The 12,658-nt window shown below is 35.8% G+C and overlaps 1 protein-coding gene across 19 annotated transcripts in view; it reads left to right on the forward strand.

The window, feature by feature from the left end:
* Positions 1 to 12,658, forward strand: part of NRXN1 (neurexin 1) — a 1,123,636-nt gene that overhangs the window by 970,619 nt on the left and 140,359 nt on the right. For 12 of the 19 annotated variants that reach the window (XM_074989537.1, XM_074989539.1, XM_074989538.1 and 9 more), the window contains 2 exons: positions 4,132 to 4,221; positions 5,726 to 6,045. In XM_074989537.1, the coding sequence (XP_074845638.1) occupies positions 4,132 to 4,221; positions 5,726 to 6,045 (410 nt within the window). The remainder of the gene's footprint in view (positions 1 to 4,131; positions 4,222 to 5,725; positions 6,046 to 12,658) is intronic. The other 7 variants (XM_074989548.1, XM_074989549.1, XM_074989550.1 and 4 more) reach the window with 1 other exon arrangement.

Genomic DNA, 12,658 nt, shown 5'->3' on the forward strand with positions numbered 1-12,658 from the left:
ATCAAGGATTTGTGGGGGGGGCGGTTCCCCCACCAAAAAACAATTATAGGCTTCCTAGTTCTCGTTATAATCCCATTTTATTTATTTGCGTATTAGTTCATTAATTAATAGAGTGAATTTATCTGTCACTATAGGGGCTCTTACAAAGAAACAAAATGTTCTCTTTCCTCTAAGTTGTTTTTCAGAGACTTTCAATTTTCAATGTTCATTTTTTTCAAGGATGTTGCTATTTCACATGAATAACTAACTGACACCTTTATTTCAGAGAACAAAATAGAATTATACTTCATCTCTGACAATAAAAAAGGGGAGGAGGTAAAATATATATTAGTGAAGTTCACATACTCAGCCTGCCCCCACTGACCTGTAGATACAAAGGTATGATTAAGATTTTTTTGGATTGCTTCTTCTCAATCTCACCATAAGATTCAGATATGACTCAAAGATTTGACCTTTGCCACTCATCTCTGCTTACCTTGATTCCTAGAAATTATTGTTATTCCCTTGAAGTCTACCTGTTCATACAGAATTAATACGCTACAATGTGACAAAATATTGTCTGTTTGGTAGAAGAATAAAGCCATCCAGAATTCAATCAGACTAGACAATGTCACAGTGCAAACACTGAGTGGTCATTTTATCTCTTTTTTATAAAATAAATCTCACCTGTATCAGCAAGAAATTTTATGCTAGACATTCAAAGGCCTGTCTACAAATAAAGTTTTTGCCCATCAGTTATTCCCAGCGAATTATTCCTGATGAGCATTTGTTCAGCATTTCTTAATGCTTAAAAGGCTCCCAGAAATAAAATCTCAAAGCCAGAATTCGGTGTAGAGTATAATCACTTGCAAATAACTTTGGGAAGTTTATCGATGGTTAAATTCAGTATTCTTCAATATACAGATAGTTAAAACTACAAACGTTTCTGAAATAATTTAGATTAATGCAACTGGGGAAAACAATGCTAATGAGGCACTGCATATTCATTGCATTGCCTCATTAGCATATCCTGAAGTGTTTCATTAGCATCCCACTTTCGGAAAGGGGAGGGGGCTAGTATAGACATAGCATAACTGTTGAGTAAGAGGCATTTGGTTAAAAGATGTGTACACACAACCCATTCTTACACTTGATTTTCATTTTGCTTTTTATGATGTTTTCATCATTTGTAACTATCTCAGTTGATTCTATGGTGGTATTTTTTAAAATTTACTGTTCAAGTCCCCTGTATGAATATTAATTCTTTCAGTTCTCAACCTAAGCACTCCCTATTAAACTAAAGTTTGACAAGTTCTATACCATTTTCCCCCTTTGCCCTTCAATTTGAATTATCTGTTAAGAAAACTTAAATGCATCTGCTACTGCCAAATAAAAATGGATTTTCCTGTGCACATCTACTCTTGTGAGGGATGTGCTAAAGCAATCCGTAATTATTTTTTATATTTGACCTTTAAAAATCAAATAGTTATTATGCTGCTTTTTGTTTGCATTTAGTTCTGAGTACATAGCAGCTGCAGATAGTTTACAGCATAATTTGCAGAAAATACAACAGGATAATTGGATTGTGTTTTATCCAGTGTATACTGTTAAGATTTTTAAATGAAATAAGCTTTTAAAAAGCAAGTTAAAAATAAGTGAGTTGCTATTCTCTTTCCATTAAATGTATCCATTGTATGTCTTCCCATATTGTAAAACTGCAAACTTTTCTCAAGTTTGGCTCGTATCCACACTGGGGAACAGTTACTCACATAAAGTATCTTACGGAAATATTTGATGAATAAAAACCAATCCAACCTCCATTGGAAGTCTTTGATTTGACTTTATTGGAAGCTTAATCTGATCATAAGTGCTTACAACCCTCAATTTTGAACAATCAAGCCTTTATTATGAGTGCTTTGGTAGAGTATTTTTAAGTGTATAAACTATGGGAGGTTAAGTCTGAAGGCAACAGAAAATGCATGAAAATACATTTTCTTTCCACTGATTTAATTCATCAATTGATAAGACATCTCTGAAAGCCATGTAAGCAGCAACAAAACATGCCAAACATAAGCAAGGAATAAAGAAAATCCAGCTAGGTCAGACATAGGAAGAAAAAAAAAATCAATCAATACCTCATTACTACAAAAATGGGAGCGGGGGAAGGGAGATGCAGAAAGACAAAAGAAATTCATGCACATTCCTTTTTTCAAATGTTGCTTACTTGAGACTTCATCAGATATTCCTTGAACATCTCCAGTTCCACTGAAGTCATGAGGAATTTTGGGTGTACAAAGAATGTAGTTTCAGACCCAGGCTGAAGAGCTGAAATGTTAAAAGGTCACAGCATACAGTCAGTAGGAGATTCCACATTTTGCATTTTCACAGCACTATAAAGATAAGTTATGAAAGAAATATGCAATCTTTTGCTCTGCATCTTCTTTCTTCAGAAAAAAAATAAATTAAAGAAGGAAAAACAGAAGTGTAGTGTACAAAAAGAATTTGAAATTGGGGAGAGTGCTATATTGGTATATTTTCTTCAAACATCAGAGTGTGTATAGACGTTTTTAGATGGCATGATAAAGCAAAGGTAGAGAAGGGGGTAATTTCAAAAACATGATGCAGTTCATTCAGCCACACTGAATGATATCCATGTGAAACTGTAAAAAGCAGACAAGAAGCATGGTAAGTAATAGCCAATTTTACAGAAGAATACAATACATAACATTGTATGCTGGAATGGAGGCTGTTTTTGTCGCCAGAGTTACAGCAAAAGTCCAATGCACTTTAAGAAAGCTGCTGTTGATTTCATATATATAGCTTACTGGAGTGAAGATTACAGGACTGGGTGCTTCAAGCTGGACAATACTTTCAGTTGATAATTTGACTTGTCAAGATTCTACCAGGTTCTGCGTACTTCACAGATTAGTGTTTTATATATACCATTTACAGTGTTTTATGTATACAATTTAAAATCCTTCTCCTGCTGAAGACAAAATGAGTTTTCACACACAGATCCATAATTATAAGTCTGTAGAAGGGCCACAGTTAGGAATAACTGTGAATTGGATTTGCTCACTTCTCAGATACATAGACTGATGTGTAGCTATCAAGGTATGTGAGACAAAGGTATTGTTAGTCTAAACAAAAAGCATTTCATATGGAAGAAAGTATTTGGTTTCTCCATTTTCCTAGTAAATTTTATTTCAGAAAAGTATGAGAATTTATCAAATGTTTCTGGTGCATCATGTGCAATGAAACAGAGATCATTTATTACAAATGAATATTTGTCAGTCCTCAAATTATCTGTCGCAGGTTGGTATATTTCTAATCAGTAGCACTTTCGGGAACAGGAAAGGCTGGCAAATTAGAGGCATTCACATTTCACAGGTGCTCCCGCTGGCCAGCACTTAGCTTATGAAACTCTGCTAAATGTGACTCAAGTTACATCACCTCTGCATTTTGCATACAGGATTCCTATAGACAACCACTGAGGTCACTTTTGTCAAAGCCTTAATATTCTTCAGTAAAATATGCTGTCTCTGGGCTCTGTTAAAATGCACAGACAATGGATAATGTGGTTTGTACTTGATCACTTATTTGAACTTCTGGAATTTATTGAAATTGAAAGAGAAAGTATTTTATTAGGAATTAAGTTTTGTCAGATCTATTTCTAGACAGCAGGAGTAAGTTTACCATAGATGTGGTTAAGGCTTGTGTTCTTCTTTAAATGACTAACCTGGAGTAAGAGGTTGGATGTCTTTTGAATAATAAACCTGTTTCACCTGAACATGTTTAACTAGTTAATAAGAAACATCAAAAAAGACAAAACCCTGAGGACAATGATCATTTTTGTAAAGCCATTATATGATGTATAAATATGTTTTTGGGTCTGTCTATAACATAAGTTTAATAACCTAGCTCAAATGAAGATTTCTAATTTTCAATTAACATAGGAATAATTTTGTTTGCTAAAATAAAATAAATGAATGAATGAAAAGTCTGAAACATGACATGTTCTAGATAGCACTTTTTAAAATTCCAAATTTCAAAAAATCATGTGGCAACTGTATAGCTCAAGCTTTAAGTATTAACTTTTAACCTTTGACCTTACAGATTTTAACCAATGAAATGTCTCTTTAAACTTTAAAGGAAACAATGATAACGAGCGCCTGGCGATTGCTAGACAGCGAATTCCATATCGACTTGGTCGAGTAGTTGATGAATGGCTACTCGACAAAGGTAAAAAACATTGATTAAAACTTCAAATAAAAAATAATTTGAACATAACCAAGTAGTACTTCATTGTAACACCAATAAACATAAAAATAAATTTTCAGTAAAACTAAATTAAAAACAAATTTAAAACAGTAAAATCTAGAGAGTAATATATGCATACCTTGTATAATAATTTCTACACATTTTTAGAAGTATCAGCTGTTTAATAATCTTACCCTGTTAACTTAAGGTTAAAGGGACTGTTAAATATAATCCACTAACTCAATCTATGAAGGTACTTGTAGCAAACATTAACCACAAATTATAAATCATTCATAGATTATGTTACATGTTCCAGCATCTAAATTATTAACTAAAAATATATGTAGTTTTGATATGTTCATTATCGTCCTGAAAAAATCTTTGTTTAAACTGTAGGTATCTTAAATAGTGGGCACTATGAATTGCCAATCAAAATGAAGTCCCTTTAACGTTTGCAACCTTCTAAGGGGATTTTGGAACAAACACTAATTAAAACTGAACTTAAAGTTGTGTGCATGCTTATATAAGCAGAAAGCAAATCTGCAAAAGTAAATATTCTGTTTAATAATAATGGTACTGTTGCTTAGGTTCTCTGTTTAATGGTATTGTGCCATAATTTCTCCATTGGTATGTGTATCATTCCTGAAGACGCTTTTACATCTAAATCCTTTTTATTTTAATTGATAGTCTTGCTGAAAGCCAATCATGCATCTATTTTTGAAGTCTTTGTCTCTGAGATACTCAGTATGAAACATGCATTTCTTTTCAGTGGTTATGTCGAAGAAAAATAAATATTCAAATGTGAAAAGGAAACATTATTTTATATACTTATAGAAAGACATGATAGATGTCTGAATTACTGTATTAGAACATATTTATTAAAATTAGACTTCATACAACCTAGTGAAAGGTTTGCATACACACATATACATACTACACATACACACCTGTGGATGTGTTTGTGTGTATGCATATATATATTCATAGACACACAAGCACAAATATTCACATGTATGTGTAGTCTACACACACACTCACACACGCATGCACACACACACATTCAAGCTAAAGGTGCAGTTGTTATGTTGGTGTGGAAAATCCTTGACATGTTGACAATCTTGGAAGATGATGGAAGGTAGTTTTAAGGCATTAGAAATTTCTTCAGTCTTTTCACATGCACACACAGGCAAAATGTACATAAAAGGGAAGATAATCTCATTCTTATTTGCAATACTAAACACGTTTATAAATATACTTGATTGGCCTTTTAGCAAAGAAAAAGATAGTAAATTAAGAAATTACAAACATTACTCAATAATTATGCATTTCATGGACACTTCATTAAAAAGCAATGAATTATGAGTCAAATTCCACTCTTATAGTTTATTGCTCTCATTACTCACCCCATGCAAATTTGTTAATCATTCTCTTAGAGTATAGTGTTCACAATCAACATTTTTGCATGTATGTAATATTATCTTTACAGGGCGTCAGCTTACAATCTTCAATAGTCAAGCAACCATTAAAATTGGAGGCAAGGACCGGGGTCATCCATTTCAAGGCCAGCTCTCTGGTCTTTACTACAATGGCTTGAAAGTTCTGAATATGGCTGCTGAAAATGATGCCAACATCGTGATAGATGGAAATGTGAGACTTGTTGGTGAAGTGCCTTCCTCTATGACAACTGAGTCAACAGCCACAGCAATGCAGTCTGAGATGTCCACCTCAGTTATGGAAACCACCACTACTTTAGCCACAAGCACTATTAGAAGAGGAAAGACCCCTACAAAAGAACCAATTGGTCAGGTTAGTCAATCTTACATAATTATATATGGTGCTGAGAAGAACTTAGAATAAGAAATGGCTCTGACCCAAAGAAGATGTTTTTATTCTAGATTAGGCAAGCTAACTTGTTCAGACCCTTATTCTACTCGAGAACCATCTTCTCTGACCTCAGATTTTTTTAAGAACACTTTTCTTTTGGTGGGTACACAGACAGGTGTCTACTAAGATGATTCTTAAGGAATTAGCTGAAATGAGATAGCGTGGCTAATTGGTGTCTGGCTTATAGTAAGGAGAACTAAGCTAAAGGGCCAACATGAAAGAAAGCACAGAGATGACAGTATGAGATGTTGGGAAAGCTGGCATTGAGACTCTGGAATTTCCTTTGGAAAGATAACACTATGATGCATTTTCTTAAAGGGCACAATTTGTCCTGGAAGGTATTACCTTCAGAGAGAGTTGAAAGCTCTTTAAACTCTTGAGACTTAGGCTCCAAGTTAGGGAATGTAATTTGCTGGTTGCTGATTTTATTTGCACCTTGTTAGTTTAGTTGTACATTTAGCAATTCTCGGGTTTTGACAGGATCTCTTTCTGTTATGTGGAAGAAGTTGATTTGTTAAAAAAAGGGGGGAGGAGGTGTGGGGGGGAGATTTGAGTTCAATAAGCACTTTAATCATTGGCCTTCCACATATCCTGTCACAATATTCAAACTTTGTGCTTTAGCAAAAATTAAAGAGGACATTTTTTAGCAGTTAAAACTCTTTCACATTTGGCATGTTCCATTTGTAACTGAATAAAACAAGAAGTACATTAGCAAAAGGTTGTCAGACTATTTGCTTGATTCAGATTTTTTCTACCTGTTTTTCATGATGTGCCTGTAAAGCATAACTCTTAGGCTACTGATCCCAGATGTGGGGAATGTCCCATGTTGTTGTGAGAACGAAGGAGACAGAAGATTGCAGAGGTTAGAGGAAGGAATATGATGTACAGCTGCCTGAGTTCTATTTTAAACTGCTATTTACTGTGTGACCTTGGACATGTCTCTTAACCTTCTGTGCCTCAGTTTTCTCATCCATAAAACTGAGATTATAGTCCATCAAACACATAAGGTGCTTTGAGAAGCATGGCACTCTAGTAGTAAAAATAAAAATTAATATTGTTTTCTTGTTAAATCAGGCCCAACATTAAGATTTTAAAATAAGTTTTTATACCTCTTATTTGTGTGTATCTTTATATATACATATTCATGCAAGTTCATTTGTAATAACAGTTTATACCAATGCAAAAGAGAAATTCACCAAAAACTGACCAGAAACATGATGGAAAGTGATTGTTTGCATTGCCAAACCTAAGAGAAATGCAGAAGGTCAATATATACAGTTAACTATGAATTAGATTGATTTTTGGTTCATTTTGGTAATCTACAGATTTTCAGGAAATGAAATATTTTTAAAACCTTAAATACCATTTCTGTTACTACAAATTACTTTCCAGGTGGTCTGCTGTCAGTAATTTACAATAATAAATTTTGAGACATCTCCAGGTTTGCATGGGAAGTATACAATTCTGGAAATGTGAGACATCCATCAATGAAGAGTAATTTACTGGTGAGAGTCCAGGTTAAAGATTTTCCCATTTGTATTTTTGGATTGAATTTTCTATTTGAAAGGTCTAATTTAAACTAATAGCAGTGACAAGTTGTGAGCTCTCTTGGAGGAGTAGACAGATGTTCGGGGAACGGTTCCCTGGGACACCTCATTTTTTCATATCTCCTTTCCCAAGTCTGGCTTTAAGATTGGTGTCTCACCTTACATTGACCTTCCCCCTTATCAAGGTCAGGAGTGCCTCAGTACTGCTAGAAGCTAGAGGAACCATTCAAGAGTAAGTTGATTTCTTCCCTTCTTTCTCACATGAAGTGATGGCATTTAAAGTGCACTGGGACCTGGTTCCCAAAAAGATTAATGGACTAATGTTCAGAGGTCCTGAGTGGTCAAAACTCATAAAAATTTCCAAACTGGGTCAGATCAGAGGTCCACCTAGCCTAGTATCCTGTCTTCTGACAGTGGCCTGTGCCAGGTGCCCCAGAGGGAATGAACAAAACAGGTAATAATCATATGATCCATCCCCTGTCACCCATTCCTACCCATGACAGAGGGTAGGGACACTATCTCTGTCTGTGCTGGCTACTCTCTATCTCCTCCCTGAATCTGTTGTAGTTTTGGCCTTCACAACATACTTGGGCAAGGAGTTCCACAGGTCGACTGTACATTGTGTGAAGAAATACTTTCTTGTGTTTGTTTAAAACTTTCTTCCTATTAATTTTCATGTGATGACCCCCTAGTTCTCCTGTTATGGGAAAGAGTAAATAGCTTTTTCTTACCTGCTTTCTCTGCACCAGTCAGGATTGTATAGACCTTGGTCAGATCCCTCCTTAATCATTCTTTTCCAAGCCTAAAAGTCACAACCTTGTTAATCTCTCCTAATATAGAAGCTGTTCCAGACTAGCGATTAGGGTGAGCAGATCTACTGTGAGTAAAGGGACAATCCTGTATGTAAGCCCTCTTGCTGATGCCTGGCTTTTAAAAAAATAATTGTCCCATATTTTATGCCCTCCCCACTTCCATTGGTACTGGTGGTTTTACTCCAGGCTGGATTCCTGCTCACCCAGCAGTGGTGAGTGGGGGAGTCCAATGGCCAATGATGGGGAGTGAGCAATGCGAGGCTGGTAGCTGGGCAGAGATGCTGTGGGGAAACAGGGCTAGTCATTCCTCAGTTCTAGCTCATGGACAACATGGCACATTTACCATCATGTCTGTTATAATCATTGCTGTGTTAAGGATATCAAAATATTCTTCCTTATAGGATCAATATCCCCATGTCATTATATCATTATTGCACTTACAACATTACTGAAGTACCTTAGAAAACTCAAGGACCATACTGAAATGTTGTGTTGCAACTATGTCTCTTGTTTGAGTCGAGGAGATTATTGGTAACATGACTACATACAATTGAAATCTGGCAGCAGATAGTATTGCTACTTATGCAACAAGTGTGTACATTAACTGCTGTTAAATCACATTAAGGCTGTGTTGTATTGCTTTATTAGCAGAGGGTTTTTTTTCACACCACCTGAAAGACATTCTCACTGTCTGCCAGAAACTTCAGTCCTGCAAGGTGCTGAGTGTTAACTGCAGAGGTATTCAGGTGCCTAACACCCATTAATTTCAGTGGGAGGAAGATGCCTAAACACTTGAGGAACTGAGCTTGCACACTCTCATCTCTCATTGATATAGGTGAAAGCGGAAGGCATCTCATAGCTTCCAGAAAACCTGCCTTTAGCAGCTTTTTCCTTTATTCATTATCCTCTCTTACACTTAGTTTCTCTTCTGTATGGAAACTGTCTCCCCAAAAATGTCAAACATAAATATTATTTGTTTTTGCACTAACATATAATGCACATGAAGTTACTTTTTAATCATTAAATTGATTAGATTACCTAAGAAAATGTGCAACTGCATAGTAACTGCTAATGAAAGAAGTGTATGTTGTTCATTTAAAAGCTAGTGAACGTTTGAAGACAAAAATGAGCTAATAGAAGTAAATGCTCAAATCAATTAGGAATTATTTGCTCAATTTGCAGTAATATTGAATTAAAGATACTGAATTTAAGATTACAATACTCATTTTAAAAAGAATATTTTAAATATTTTATAAAATGTTTTAATTCAGTAACGTGAGAAATGAGACTCTTCAAACTGGTACAGCATGTGCTTTCCTTCACACCTCTAATGGCTGCAAAATATGCTATAACAAAACTGACGTGAGACTTCCATGAAATATGTGTTTTGTGTAGTGATATGGATGAATTCCAGGAATAATGAGGTCTGAGTGTTTTACAAAAAAGACTTTGAGTCTACTCTAAATGGAATTTGGCCTGCTTAAGGGCTCTGTCATATGGTAGTGATGGGGATTTGGCTGAGACAGGTATCTCTATTACTAATTTTCAGAGGTGGAAAAAGTACTTCAAAAGTCACTTGACTAAAAGTACAGCTGCTGGGAGGTGTACTTAAGTACAAGTTACACTTCCCCCCCCCCCCAAAAAAAAAACCTACTTGAGTAAAAGTACACCATCCCCTCTGCATACACATGCACACACACATATCCAGAAGTAAAAGCAGCTGCACTTTTACTCAAATAACTTTTTGGATACTTCTTCCACCTCTGATAATTTTTAAACTTAGATTTCCAAAAGGAAACAAGGTTCCCAAATTGTACTGAAAGTCACTGGGAGTTGCTGACCTAATTCCTGTGTTGAAAATTCACCCCAACCCAATATTATAACAACATCTACATGCCACCATCACTAATCTGCTCAAATACATCATAAATGACAGACCCTGACTCAAAGAGCTTATGGTGTAAAAGAAAAGATATGAGAGGTCACAGGTATGAGTGGGAGGATGCAGTAACAAGAGTAGGGTGTTTTAGCATAGACTGTGTACATAATTGGCAGGCATAATAAGCCAGTCAGTAACAGCAGTCACAGGAATCACAGCTCACAAAATGAGTAGTTGGCTTCCAAAGATGAATTAGAGTTTTATATTTCACATTTCTCATTGAGCACAGAGAGACTTAAAACCTGATCTTGCAGTATTTTCTGAAGCAGAACTCCTGCTGAGTTCAGTGAAGTTCTCTGAATTGGCAAAAATCATGTCAGACCCTAAAAAATTATCAGACTGGCCTAAAATGTCATTATTTTTTCTTATTGCCTCCTGCTTTCTGAGTCTTTAATGGTCTCGTTTTCCAGCTTTTTCTTTCAATCGTGAGGGGAAAAACATCCAAAATAAATGAAAATGAAAACACTCCTTCAATGATCATACCACATGATACAGCTTTAGCATCTGAGGCATTAAGCACAATCCTGTATACTGCAAGATTCTGAGTAAAATTGCAGGATTTGTTAATACAGGAAAAGTTTAACTGGGTCTTCAAATATGACTTTTGCCTGAATAAGGAACACAATATAAAACCCTTAAGACTTCCATGATGGTCTCCTGTGTAGTTTTGTTGATCTACATGTTAATGGAAAAATCAGAAGCTGGGTAAGGCTAAGTAAAACTAGCTGCCCTCTTGTAAACCAATTCTAAACACATGATTGCAGCAGCCAATTTTAAACCCCAACCACAGATGTGTCTGCTGTCATCTGCAGTAAACTGCTTCTGGCACGCAAAGAATGGTTGTTTTTATTTTTCCTTCCATTCCAGTTTTGTTTCCTCAGACAAAGTGGGCTTTCAGCAATAATGCTGATCCACTTACATAGCAATTGCAATATACCTTGAGGTGATTGCATGTTTTGGAACAATAGACACAGATTTTTGGTGAAGCAGAATGAAATTGGGTTAATTTTAAACTGATGAGCTGGAATTTGGTCAGTGGCTCTCAAGGCATACGTCAGGTAAAGGAAGCATTTCTTCGTGCACGGCAGCAGTTCATATAATGGATAGTCACAAAAGCAGAATAGTGACCAGCTTGGCTTGCCCCTTCCATTGAATTAAAAGCAAGCATATTAAAAAGATGAGGGTATTTAATAAAAATAGTTTGGTTTTAAAGTTGAATAGATAACATTTACCAGCCCATGCAAAAATTATCACAAGTAAAAGGAATCAAGGTAGTTAGCAAGAAGGGGAGCATTTTCCATTTGTCTATTTGAATGAATGTAACACGTTTCCCATTTGATAACTCACAGCTGCACACCATGTCTAATTAACCTTATAGCTTCAGATATCTCCATCAACGCTATCCGTTATATAGATGATGCTGGTGACAGAACCCTGGAATTTCACCTTTCTGGGATTGTCTTGTGTTGTGCTCTGTAAACACTCTGCCTGTAGAGGTGATATGTGACAACCATGGAACCATGTGTTAATTCACAGAGTGTTGTGAGAAACTAATTTATTGTGCATCTTTGATCACCTCTTCTGCCTACTAATCGATCTCCCCTTATTCAAATATTCTGACTCTCTCAGCAATGCTCTAATTTTGAAAACTCAGCATGACAAAGCAATGTTTCTTTCTTCCCACCTCCCCCCTCAGTGAGATGCTGTTGACCAGTGACAGCTTTTCTTTACCTAAAAATATCATGAATTTAAACTCCAGAATCACCCGGCTCTTTAGGAACAAAGCTGGAAACATTTCTGTCTTTGGGAAAGAGACATGTCCAATAAATTGAGCAGTCACATTTGCAGGGCCATGTGCTGATTGACATTTTAAAGTCCGGAGTTGATGTGACATTTCTCTGTATACAAAATTTATTTTAGGGTCAGTTTTGGAGATTTGTGTGGCTTCATGAGAGCCATGTAAAATACGACATATAAACAAAGGCACCTTGCATTACAGATGAAGCAATACAAAAATAGTCAATTAAATATAGGAAGAATGTGTAACATAGATGGTAGTAGGACATGTTTGTATCAAATATGTATGCTGGGGTGTGTAGTAAAGTTTTTTCTGGTGCTTCTCTTGGACGGTCTGCACTGCACTGGCTTTACCACTCACAAATGGACTGTTCCAAACAAATCCCTATACCTCTTCCTTCCATGCCATTTAGTCATGTGAATTTTTAATAAAAGTCAAT

This window comes from Carettochelys insculpta, chromosome 3, assembly GCF_033958435.1.
Source record: "Carettochelys insculpta isolate YL-2023 chromosome 3, ASM3395843v1, whole genome shotgun sequence".
NCBI lineage: Eukaryota > Metazoa > Chordata > Testudines > Carettochelyidae > Carettochelys > Carettochelys insculpta.